General features: G+C 36.1%; 1 protein-coding gene across 1 annotated transcript in view; it reads left to right on the top strand.

Annotated features, from left to right (window-relative positions):
• The window catches only part of SCN10A (sodium voltage-gated channel alpha subunit 10), a 79442-nt gene that overhangs the window by 722 nt on the left and 64841 nt on the right, over nucleotides 1-13879 (top strand). The window contains exons 2-3 of the mRNA XM_015588509.1: nucleotides 870-988; nucleotides 3978-4058. Coding sequence (XP_015443995.1) covers nucleotides 870-988; nucleotides 3978-4058 — 200 coding nt within the window. The remainder of the gene's footprint in view (nucleotides 1-869; nucleotides 989-3977; nucleotides 4059-13879) is intronic.

Here is a 13879-nt window from a genome sequence, read left to right as displayed (position 1 = left end):
TTATTTTATAATAATTTTTAGATATCATTTGTCTTTTTCACTCACATTCGTTTGTGAACATACACTAGTGAATGTACAGGTATTGATGGAAGATGACATCATCGGTCTAATAGCTACTGGAATGTATGCTTGTATAGTCCTATGTTTTAAATTTTTCTATGTTTTAAATTTCTAGTATTATATACACACACATGGCACAAACAAAAAGCTCTTTGTGGTCCTCATATCAAAAACTTTGAGAACCACTAGTTTAAACAAGAGCTGTTCCATGACAATTATGCTGTTTGTATCTTAGTTGTACTACACAGATGAAAAAAAATGGTGTGTGCATGTTTGGGAGTTGGGAGGGGCAGGAGTCAGCCATCTCAAATACGGTTTGTAGAGAAAATAAAGGCACTGAAATGTCTTTCTCCCTCCTTTCATCTGCCAAGAGCCCTCACTCCCCTTACATGCTTGGAAGAAGGAACCAGGGGAGGGTTTAAAAGGGGAGACCTAGGAGGTAGAGAACAGAAGGAACATCACAGGACCAAGGATGATCCATTAATTAGAAGTGAAATTAAATGCAACAGAATGTCATGATGCATCTTACCAACCCCATGGTCAGCTGCCTGTCCATCAGGCACTTGCAGTGGGCTCGTCTTGATGCATAGTCAGCCACAGGGCCTGGGGTTTTGCAGAGAGGGTGAGGATATGGCTATCATCCCTGATCCTTCCTAAATCTCTGTTCTCCATTTGACTCTCATTGACCCATGGTTCCCAGAGCCCTCTTGCTCATGACCCCGAGATGATGCTACTTATGCTCAAACACATGGTTGCATGAGGATGTATTTTCTCACTAGAGGTCCGCCTTCTTTTCTGTTTTGTTTTAGACATTTATGGTGCTGAACAAAGGGAGGACCATTTCCCGGTTTAGTGCCACTCGGGCTCTGTGGTTATTCAGTCCTTTCAACCTGATCAGAAGAACAGCCATCAAAGTGTCTGTCCACTCATATCCTTTGCATAGTTGATTCTTCCACATGTTAGAATCAGGCTTTACGTTCCTGTCCAGTGCCTTCTTCAGAGATTAGCAATAGAGCCTTCCTCCAACTGAATCCTTTTTTAAAATCATTAAATTGAAAAAAGTGCTTGTGGCTTTCATGTGTCCAACACCCAAAGCAGTCCCAAGGCAGAGGTCTTCGTGCAACCCAGAGGTGGGTTTGGGTTCACCTAGACTAGTCTACATACACCTGTGGATCCACAACTTGAAAAATGTCTTCTTTATGAGGGGAGCTGTGCTGAATGTGCCAGGCACATTCTCACCGCGTGTGGCCTGCTCTTCCCACAACATAACAACCAGTAAAAGGCTTCTTTGGGCAGATAAGACAAGCATGAGCTGTTCTCCGTACCCTAGCTATGCTAGGGAGTGGCAGCTCATTAGGCAAAAGAGCAGTACCTCCCAGACAGCAAAGAGAACAGACCACAATGGGCAGAACATAGATCGTCTCAATGGGACCACATTGGTCATGGGGTACTGCCAACCAGGTTACACCCAAATTAGCAGCAGGTTAAAAATGTCAATAGTCTGAGGTTCATGCCATTGAGGAATGTAATGATTAGAGACAAATTGGTCAAATGTCTATATTATATTAATTGCTTAGTTGTTTTAAGTAGCTTCAGAAACTGGCTTCAATTTCTTTTAGGGTGTAGGGTGTTCTTTGTTTTGTTTTGTTTTCCCCAAGGCAAGCCAAACTAATACAAAAAAAAAAAAAAAAAAAAAAGACTTTGGCTTGATTTCCAAGGATCTTCCCTGGTGACTGTCTAAGTTGGAAGTTCCAAATGACAAATTCAATTCTGGCTTCCAGGAGGTTCACTTGCAAGAACAGCCTTGCCTCAGCTGCCTGACGGGTGGTGCCCAGCCTCTTAAGAGGCTCCAGTGAAAGCAGCTGCTCCTCTCACTTGAGGCACTCTCTGGGTTGCCAGACAGCCTCCAGTGAGCTGGTCAGCCTGGCAGAGCCATCTCAACATGAAACTCTGCAGCTTAAGGAAGTTGCATTCTACTTCCCTGTCTATGCGTTATCTTTATGGCTAACCAGTGGGAAGTATACTTTCTTAATTGAATCTTGGATTTCTCGATTCAATAGAAGGATATTTAATGATAATAGTAGACTCTCATTAGCTAGATATCTCCTAAGTGTCAACACTCATAGGTCAGAAGCCTTTGAAGAAAGAATTAACACCCCCATTTTACAGATAATGAAACTGACACTCAGACATTAAGTAAATTGTCTAAGGTCACCTCACTAGCTCAGAGGTCCAGCCTACATCCTGCTTAGAGCAGTATCAGCAATAAGAAAGTAGGCAGTTAATGGAAATAAATTAGGGTAATTTATGTTCTCAATATGTCATCTCTCCTTGGTTTTTAAATATATATATACAATTACATAAAATTACAAATAAAGAAATACATGAACTCCTCTCCATGAATCCTGGTTGAATTAAATCTAGAAAAGTAAGAAACTGCTAATTAATAATAAAATTTCTTTAAAGGATCAATTGACCAGTGAATATTCTTTTTGTCTTGAGATTTTATGAGTAAATAATTTCATCGTACAGTCACAACTGGTCAGAAAGGCTATTGAGGCTCTCCTGATCACAGACTTATCAAAAGTCTGCATTTATATATTTAAATCTCATGAATTTGGTAGCCGTACCTCCAAAAAACACTCTTCAAGGTATGGATTTCTCAGAGTCCTATTAGCACTATTTCATCAAAATTATACTTCTAATTAAATTTGTTATGTTTTCATAAATAATATTATGTATAATATGTCATTTTACTTTTAAAGGTTTATGGGATTGAGGATACGATTTTAAATTAATCCTTGGGTTAGCATTTCCTCCCCATATGAACACATTTCTAATTTAATTGCAAGTCAATAGAAAAAGATGGTTTAATTAGTAGAATTTCTCTTTTTGAAATACATGTGTTCCTAAGTAACTGTAAAACGGGGCACGTTAAAGGCATTTACAGAAAACTAAAATAGATTTAAGTAATTCTGCTCAAGTCAAAATTATGAAAGATGAGTGGTCTTTCTGAAGATGAACTTGACCTCTCTTCATAGGTCAAGTTCATCTTCAGTCTTTACTTTTCTTCAGGAAGTAATTGTTAAGAACTCAGCTAGTCCTAAGGAAAATGTCCGGTAGGAGAAATTTACTGTTGGATTTTCTCCACCATTTATTTACCTTCTTCCACTCACCTTCCTTTTCAGTGTTTCCTTCCCCTTTTGAAAATTCCCTTGCCCAGCCTTTCCAAGATTCTCCTCTTTGGCTATTCAGAATTCTCCACAGCAGCCTAATCCTACATGGAATTTTCTCCTGGACCCAGCAGTTCACTAGCCTGTGCTACCTCCCCCATTCCTAGCCAGAAGTCCACCTACTCAGTGTGCCTGACCTTAGCTGTATTAAGAAAACAACCTGACTAAACTGATTCCCATGAAAGTTTGTAGCCCTCCCCTTAACTCTAACTTCCTAGGAGTATTCTGTCTTACAGGAAAAAAAGAGACATTTGCTGGATGAAATTTCAGGCCATATTGTATAGTGAAATGAAGGCTTCAGGGCAGAAGGACATTTTGGAAGGGGGATTCTGTTTCCTTTCATCTTGCTTAGGGTTCTATTATCAAACAGTCTGAGTTCACATCTCAACATCAGGGTTGACTAGCTGTGTGACCATGGAAAAATTATTTAAGCTTTTTCAGCCTGTTTTCTTAGCTCTAAAATGTCGATAATAATATCCACTTGTAGATTAGTTGTATTAGAAATAATATGGACAAAGTACTCAGTGCAGGGTAGGCACTCAGAAATGTTAGTGGTTATTAAGTGACAAGACCATAAAGCTGATCCTAGCTAGGAATTATGAATTTAATCGTTCAGGGTCAGGGTGATCATAGATGCCACAGGGAAACATGGTGACTCAGCTTTTCCTTAACACAGCTTCTCACGTGGTTCAGTTCATTTATCACAGTCACTATTTTGGTCAATTGTGTGTTCATGACCCAAACTGAACTTCCAGAGAGAATGGAGTGAGTAGATTTTCTGTTGTTCTCATGTCTTCCCTTTTTGTCCTCTTCTCTTCTTCATTTTGCAGCTTTTTTTTCTTTTATTTATCCTGCCCGTTCTAATTGGGTATCTGACTTTGTAATGATCATATATCTTTTCTCTGTGGGCTTTGGTTTCATAAACGCACATATGATTTTCAGCTTTGAAGAGCTATAGATTAATGGTTCTCATCCTTGGCTGTGCATTGGAACCCCCTGGGGGAACTTTTTAAAATATCGATGCCTGGGTCTCGGTCCCAGAGGGTCTGATTTCATTGGTCTGGGGTGATCTGATCATGTGAGTTCCCCACCACATGCATTTACCTGCTAGATGCACCCATGGATGAAGGTCAGAGAAGGCCTACTTGGAAAGAGGGGTAGGCACAAAATTGATAGAGAAATAAGAATAAATGGTTCTGGAACATATTCAGAAAATAACACATGAATGAAGCTGATTCACTTATCATGGCTCATATACTTCAAAATGACCTTAATATTCTGAGATTATTCTAGCTCCCTAGGTTTGCAAATGGAAGCTCTGTATTTCAGAATGTGGGGCCTTTCAAAAAACTTTCTGCACCAACACACCTGGGAGAGGTGCCCCCACCTCAGCTCAAGCTGGACGTACCTTTGGTATAGTAACAAGAGCTCTGTAGAGCTTTCTCTTCCTCTAACTCTTAATTTTTTGCTGACTATAACATTAACACATGCATAATAGGAAATATCTTCTATTTCTATTAATAAATTAAAGGGGAAAAATCGTGCGGTCATCTTAATCATTGCTGAAAAATCATTTGATAAAGTTTGATATCTGTTCATAATTTAAAACTTACAGAAAAGTAAAAATAGACAGGAATCTCTGTACTCTGATAAAGGGTAAGCAATTTTTAAAAAGTAGCAAACGTAATACTTAATTTTGAAACATGGAAATCTTTTTCTTTGAAATTGGAAGAAAAAATAAAAAGCAAAGATGTCCGTTTTATCAGTTCTATTCAACTTTGTAAAGGAAATCCTAGCCAGTATAGTAAGGCAAGGAAAAGATATAAAAGGCGTAAGAATAAAAAAAGAAGTACTAAAGATGCCATGATTTATAGATAATATGATTCTGTTCATAAAATAGCCGATATAATCTAGAGATAAACTATTAGCATTAATCATAGTATAGTAAGGTAGCTGGGTATAAATTAATATACATAAATTAATTACAAATATATATCAGCAACAAAAAGAAAAAATATTTTTTAAAATACTATTACCACTGGCATTCTAAAATATCAAGTATCTCGAAATAAGGTTATCAAAGTATGAGTCAGATCTCTATGAAGAAAATTATTTAAAATATTGAGTAATATTGCAGGAAATTCAATAAATGGAGACATATTTCTGGGTTCAAAGCCACAGTATTGTAAGACTCCCTAAATGACTAATAAATTTAGTTTGATCCCAATCGAAATCTCGATAGGCTTTTTTTTTTGGACTACTTGACAAACCAACTCTAAGATTTATATGAAAATGCAAGGAGTAAGTTATAGCCAAGATACTTGAGAAAGAAAAACAAGGCGAGAGAAGAGCAGTTGGGCTCCTGGATATCAGGATTTACTATGACGCTCTAATGATTGAAACAGTGTGCCATTGGTGTAAGGTTAATCAGACCAGTAGAACAGAACAGGTGGCCCATAAACAGACCAATGCACGTGCAGGCATTGAATTTGTGACAATGATGGCACTAGGAAACATGGAGAAAGGGCGGTCTTCATTAAATGATGCCGAAGAATTAAGAATCCCAATAGAATAATTACATTGAACATTTAACTTTACACCCCACACTAGAGTCAAATTCTAGGTAAGTTAAATTCTAAATTTCTTTGTGAAAGACAGACAGAATGCTTTTAGAGGGGAAAAATAAAAAACAAAGGAGAATATCTTCATGACTTCAGGTTAGAGAAAAATTGATTAACGTAGGACATGAGAAGCATTAACCATAGAGGGGGAAAATTATATATAAATTTAAAGTATTTAAATAAACTTAAGGATATCTCATGTTCGTAGATTAGAATACTCACTGTTGTTAAAATGTCAGTGCTGCCCAAATTCATTTATAGATTCAGTGAAATCGCAATAAAAATCCCAGCAGCAGATATTTTGTAGAAATTGACTAAATAGATTTTACTTACATAGATGAAGCAAAATTTATTTAGCTATTATCCTATTGATAGGCATTTATGTTGCTCCTAATCAACATAATCCTCATATTCTGCCATTATAATTCTTTGGTGAATATCCTAACACGCATATATATATATTTTTTTAGTTTTATTAAATTTATTGTGTGACACAGATTAATAAGATTATATAGGTTTCAAGTGTACAATTCTATAACACATCATCTGTATATTGCATTTTGTATTCACCACCCAAGGTCATGTCTCCTTCCGTCACCATGTATTTGACCCCCTTTATCCTCCCCCCAACCCCCTTTTTCCCTTTGGTAACCACCATATTATTGTCTGTACACTCATAGCTCTGTATACATAACATGGGTGAATGTGAGGGATGAATTCCTAGAAGTGGAAATGCTATGTCAAAGGGACATACAATTTTAATTTTAGAGATATTGCCAAATTGTTTTCCAAAGTTCTACTAATTTTCATTCTCACTTGTTATTAAATCTAGTTTTTTTTTTAGATTTTGTACTCACTAAATTATTGACACAATTTCCTTTATAAACACACTTAGAAAAAATATAAAAGATAAAAATCTACTTATCTTGTCCTAGTTCTAGAAATTGATGTGAAGGGTATTGAGTGATGTTGAACATCCTTGGCCTCAGGAAAATGATCAGACTCCAGATTTTTTTTTAAGTTTGCTGTGTTGCTGGGAGCCCAAAGGAAAAGAGTAAATGACTTTAGGATAGACTGGAGTTACAAAGATCACGCTGTGTATTTTTAAGTAGAAATTAAATCGTAGCCAGTGAAGAATCAGAAACTGATTCTATCACCATGCTCTTGATACATGCAGCCTTTTGGACATAAGTGGTTCCCATCCCTAATTTCCCCTCCCTGACATAATACCTCTCTGAAATGTTAACTTTGCACTGTTGCCTGATGATAAAGGTAGCTCCCTGCCCCTCCCTGCCTGCCTGCCTACCTGTTTGCTGTGGGACTATTTGATATACAGATACTTTTTTGTGCTCAGAAAGAAACTAGAAATTCACTGGGGTCAGAGCAATGTATCAAATTGGACCCCAAAAGGAAATGAAAAGTGCAGGAGGATGCAAAAGTGTTAACAGTGACTAGAGCAGATTTTCCCATCACCACCCAGTGAGCTCCCACAGTCATTGAAGGAGCCCTTTGATGACCCTAGGGTACCCATTACTAGTCACACCAAAAATCTGGGGAAACATTTGACAAAATACAGCAATTTGGTTGCAGGGAAAAGCACAGTGGAAAGAGAAATGTTTCCTCACCTGGAAAAGAAAATGTGAAATGAAGTTGAAGCTATGGCAAACAGAGGAATGGGCGTCTGGCCCTGCACACATAAAGTAGTGTTTTGTATCTTTGCAAATTTATGTGAATGACCATATTGCATGCATGCTTTAGTCAATGCTTTTGAACAATTATTTTATTATTTTTTTAGTTATGTAATATTCCATAAAGATATTCTCCTATATTTTCTTCTAAAAGCCATAATATTTCTTTCTGCATTTAGTTCATCCTCTGAGACTTGTGTGTGTGTGTGTGTGTGTGTGTGTGTGTGTGTGTGTGTGTGTGTGTTGCATGCATGCACACGCATATATACAGGAGATAAGCTTCTAATGTTTTTCCATATGGATTATCCCAACACCAGTTTTAATAAGTCATCATTTCCCAAGTGATTCCTTCTACTACCTCTGTCATGAACCAAATTCCCATGCATATCCAAGTCTGTTTCTCCCAGTGAGTTATTTGTTACTCCCTGAGTCAACACTGCACCAATCTAAATGCTTTATAATAAGATTTGACCTGGTTGATCACCTTTCCTTTTCAGCCTTCTTGAAAATTATCTAGGTTCTTCCTGTTTCTTCTCCATTTCAATTTGAGGGTTAGATTTTTCAAGCTTTTTTCTTAGAACTCTATTGAAACTTTGATTGTAAATGCATAGAATTTATTTATTACCACAGGAAAACTTGCCTCACTTATAATTTCAAGCCTTCCCACACATCAGCATGGTGTATCTTTCAATTTATATATAGGCCTTCTTTTACATTCTTCTGTAACATTTTATACTGTCTTATGTAAAGTTCTTAAATTTCTTATCCCTAGGTACAGTATCTTTTGGGTTGTCCTTTTGAATATTTATTTTTATTGCTAAAACATATTAATGTTATTAATTTCTATGTATTGGTTTTGCATCTAGCAACCTTCCTGAACTCTAACAAATTACATTTCTCTGTAGATTCTCTTGCGTTTTCTATTTAAACAATCATATCATTTGCAAATGATGATGAACTTGTTTCTTCCTTAATGTCTATGCCACTTGTTTACTTTTTCTGTCTTATTGAACTGCCCAAGACCTACAGCACAATGCTGAAGCTATGATAGTAAGCATTTTTATTTGTCTCTTGATTTTAAAGAGTGTACTTCAAATATTTCTATTATCATGATGACTATGAGATTCTCATAATTACCCTTTATGATGTTATGGAGATTTCTTTCCATTTCTGGTTTGCTAAGAGTTTCATGATGATTGAATATTGGTTTTTAAGCAACATTTCTATATTAAGATGAGCATATAGTCTTTCATCTGTTAATACAGTAGTTTATATTAATAAATTTGCTAGTCTATTTTTAATGATTTTAACTTGATGATTGCTGGTTCAATTTACCAGTATTTCAACTGTTCTATCTTCGTAAACGAGGCTGACATAATCCTCTCATAAACTGTCCCTTTGAGTTGCTTTTCCATCTCCCTGCCTCACTGTCTTTCTTCCGTTTTGTCCCTGGAAACTCAGATTCTTCTCATTCAGTTTTACAGAAGAGTTCAACTCTCTCCATCCCTTACAATGTTTCGCGATAAGTGATCTAAGGATCTCTATTGATAACTAGAAGTCTCTCAGTAGCCTCTAAATCATTCAACGAACTCAGAAAAAAAAGCAATGCAATCATTTCATGCCCAGATAATTAAAAAATCTGAAATGTAAGATTAATCATAGTTTTCATAGAATTTCTGAATTGTTATGCAGTGCAGTCAAGGACTGACTTAGTTCATACTGATTAACTTGGAGTAGTTTATCTTAAATAGTGTATTTTATTGTCATCTGACAGTTATTGTTTACATTCGTTAAACCTGCATTTGTCACCATCGCTGTTGTATTACTTAATACCACAATTCAAAAGAATGAATCAGCATTTCAAAAGTGGTTTGCAGAAATATAATAGTGGTAAAAATAGAAAAATAAATCCTGCAATATGAAATAAGGTTGCAAATATAAGTGATGAGTGGGCTCTGTCGTAAATATAAAGCTTGAAACCATATGTCAGAGACAGGAGGACAATGAATATGAATAATCTCACGAAGGCAGATAAAAAAGTAAATAAGAAAACAGAAAGCATGATAGTAAAAATTATAATTAAATTTTATTGAATCAATGACCCTTTGTCCTAGTACCCAGTTTATTAGCTATTAACATTTTTATTAAATAATAATATAAAGCTACTAAAACGTCCACATTATTTTCCAATAAAACTTATCAACCTCATGAAAGTTAAAGAAAACAATTGATTTTCTCTACTGCAAACAAAAAATAAGCTTTCGAGTACAAAGTTGTCAAAATTTCATGTTAAAGTTTGAAAAGACATGAAAACTATAGAGTCATCATTCGCCCTTATAGTACAATTACACTCTTGCTGGTAAGATATGAAACCATCTTCAAAATCAATAATAAATACTGCAGTCAGAAAGAAAGCAACAAATACTTGGTAGACTTTAATTTTAAGAGACTTCTGGTTTAATTAAAGATTAATTTGTAAAATATGAAATAGACTTTAAAAGTTATGTTGTACATGAATGTTCACAACAGCATTATTCACAATAGCCAAAAGGTGGAAACAACACAAACGTCCATCAACAGATGAATGAATAAACAAAACGTGGTATATCCATACACAATGGAATATTATTCAGCCTTAAAAATGAATGAAATTCTGATATATGCTACAACATGGATGAATCTTTAAAACATTATACTAAGTAAAATAACCTAGACACACACAAAAAAATTGTGTGATTTCACTTACATGAGATACCTAGAATAGGCAAATTTATGGAGACAGAAAGTAGAATAGAGGTTGCCAGGGAGTAGGGAAGGGAAGTATGGGAGTTATATAGTTTCAATTTGGGATGATGAAAAAGTTCCAGAGATGGATAGTGATGATTGTTGCACAATATTGTGAATGTACTTAATGCCACTGAACTGTATACTTAAAAATGGTTAAAGTAGTAAATTTTATGTTATATGTATTTTACTATATAACATGAAAAGATATGTTGAACTGGTACTGAAGAAGCTCCAGCAACATAGTCAGTAAGGAAAGGGATCACTATACAAATGAAACATGTTGCTTCTAAACGCAGTGCATGCCTTGTTCTTGGAAAACAGTGGGGGTCCATAGCATGCCTCCAGACCCTGATGTGCTGCTGAGGGACATCATGGAAACTGTGACTACAAACCGATTGTGGCCACTTAGCATATGTCTCCTCAGCCTATGGAGTGGAAATGAAAAGTGAGTACAAGAGGCTCTTTTCCTACACTGAATCGCTCTGGCTGGCAAACAAATCAAAAAAAAAAAAAAGTTTACACTGTTTTAAAAGAAGGAATGAAATCTTTTTAAATAACCATTTCTGTGAATACACATACTGTGTCTCAGTAATACATTTAGGATTTCGAATAGTATGGATCTTTGACTTCAGGGCCTAAATATTAGAATTTTTTTTAATGATCAGACATCAGGATTTCTTAAAACTGAACAGTGGTGCAAACGACTCAATGGCAAAGAGTTTGACTTTTTCCAGTACCCAATGATTTTCTTCATCAGAAAAAAAAAATTCCTTTTGCATATTACAAATTACATCCAAATGCTGCAACTGAACCTGAAGAAATAGCTTAGAAGCCAATTGCCACCAGAGAGAGAGAGAGAGAGGATGTGACTTCATCAGCTTCACGTTGAGAACTTTAACCTTCCAGCTTTCAGGGGCGCTAAGCTGGGGCACTCTTCCTCCATTGAAACACTGAAAGTAGTGTTTAGAGAGAACTCTCTCCATAATTTCTGGATCTGCATTTGATCTGAAAAACCCAAACTATCCATCAAATCTTCCCAACAACCTATAATTCTGAGTTAAGACTTTCTAATTTAGAAAACACAAAGAGTGAGGGGGAACCAACAAGATATAGAAGCTGACAGCTCAAGCAGCTATCTAGCCAGATGAAGATTTCTTTGTGAATTATTTCAAACACTATGTCTCCTCTCACAGATAGGAAAAGCCATTACCGCTATTCACTTTTTAATTTGATTTTTACTTTTATTTAAGATATACAGGTTCATGGTTTAAAAGGTCAAATAGTTCTATAAAGAGTCTAGCAAAAATAGCAATTTTATGTTCCTCATCTCCTCACCCCCAATCCCATATTTCCTGAGGCAAACTTCTCGACTTTATTTTTTACCTCTTTCTTCTGATACCTCCCTATCTTTAATAACATACTCACACTACCATTTTTTTATTTTTCCTTTAGATATTATCTATTGGCTTTCCATTATGGAAAAAAAGAATTAGATACACACACACATACACACACACACACGCACACACACACGCATACATACACGCACTCATTTCCTCTCATACTCATCTTCCCATTAGTTATTATCATAATTTTTGGTTAGATAACCAGACAATATGCACATTGTCTGACTGCATAGAATAATCAGTCAGACTATAGAATAGTCTTGCTAAGCAAATACTGTTCACGGTTGTGGCATACAGCATACTTTGATTACATTTCTTTTTTGCAGATGTTTCTGCTTTCTCTGGACTTAATAAGGATTTCACGTCTTTGTTTGTTCAGTGTCCTATATATTTACCACTAATTCATTCCCAAACTCTTCTTCAGAGTTTTAATTATTCCTTCAATTTATTCAAACACATCAAGTTATCCACAGTTTCAAATTTTCTTGGGGAAATCACTCTTGCAGTCCATCTCCTGTCTCAGTCTGGCTCAGATAATTCTCTGGGCCTGATGCACAGCTCTTTCCCGGAGATTTTTTTTTCCCATTTTCTTTTGGATTCTATTTGTCTCTCCCTTGTATCCCATCCCTTCCTCTTTACTGGTTACTTCCTTGTTTTTGTGGAGCACATCCTCTAGTAACCTTCTTAGAAGGGTAGATAGGAAGTAAAATTTCTGAAGCTTTACATATCTATAATTGTCTTTATTCTATCCATATCTTAACAGTTTGGCTGGGGGAGAAATTCTATATTAGAAATGATTTTTCTCAAAGTTTCGAACGCATTGTTTCATTGTCTTACAACCTCCAAGGTTGCTTTGAGAAATCTGATGATATTTAGTTCTCAGTCCCTTATATGTGACCTGTGATTTTCACTCCTTCAAAGAGTTAGGCTCTTCTCTTTGTGTACAATGCTCTGAAATTTGTGATGTTGTGCCTCGATGTGAGCCTTTTTCATTCATGTTCTTGAATACTTGTGGGTGTTTATAACTGAATACTTAGAGCCTTCAGTTTGTGGAAATTTTCTTAAATTATTTCTTAGATAATTTTTCCTGTCTATTTCTAGATTTCCTGTCAGTCAGACATTGTACCTATTGGTCTGATTCTCTAATTTTCATACTTTTTATCATCTCTTATCCATTTATTTTTTTCCACTCTCCATGAGATTTACTCAACTTTATTTTCAACCCTCCTATTGTTTTAGTTTTGCTATCGTATTTTTGTTTTCAAAAGTTCTGTTTGTTTTTTGAATATTCTTTTCCCCATTCTTTATTGAAATATAATAGACAATTAGTTGCTTATAATTACATTGTACAAGTCAATGAGGTTTTTTCAATTATAGTTGGCATACAGTTTCAGTTGTATAGCACAGTGATCAGAGATCCACATAACTTGCAAACTGACCACCCCACTAAATCTAGTACCCTCTTCCCCCTTACATATTTATTACATTATTAACCATCTTCCCATGCTACACTCTACATCTCCATGTCTATTCTGCAACTATCCATTTGTACCTCTTAATCTCTTTGCCTTTTTTTATCCTCCCAACCCCCCTCCCATCTAGTATCCCTCTAAATATTTTCTGAATTTATGAGTTTATTTCCGCTTTTCTTGTTGTTGATTTTGTTCTTTAGATTCCACATGTACGTGAAATCATGCAATATTTGTCTTTCTCTATCCTACCCATTTCATTCAGCGCAAGACCCTCTAGGTCCATCAAGGCAATATCTTTTCCCATCCCCGTCCTTTTAGTCTGTGTGTGTCTTTTAATCTGAAGTGAGCCTCATATGTAGGAGTCTTGTTTTCTTATCCATTCAGCTTCCCTATCTTTCGGTTGGAGCACTTAACTCCTTTCCATGTGAGGTACCTATTGATAGAAATGTAGTTGAGATCAGCTGCCACCAGAGTGAGTCTTGGCGCTGCTCAGCAAGTTGCACGGGACTTGCCGAGGGAACAACTAGATGTGGCTTGAGTGGGGCCACGAGTTGAAAGAAGCAGAGCTTCAGGGAATCTTCTGGGCGGCGCGACCTCTGTTATCCCGTTTGG

Source organism: Pteropus alecto, unplaced genomic scaffold, assembly GCF_000325575.1.
Source record: "Pteropus alecto unplaced genomic scaffold, ASM32557v1 scaffold354, whole genome shotgun sequence".
NCBI lineage: Eukaryota > Metazoa > Chordata > Mammalia > Chiroptera > Pteropodidae > Pteropus > Pteropus alecto.
This window is presented reverse-complemented; position numbering and strand designations above follow the sequence as displayed.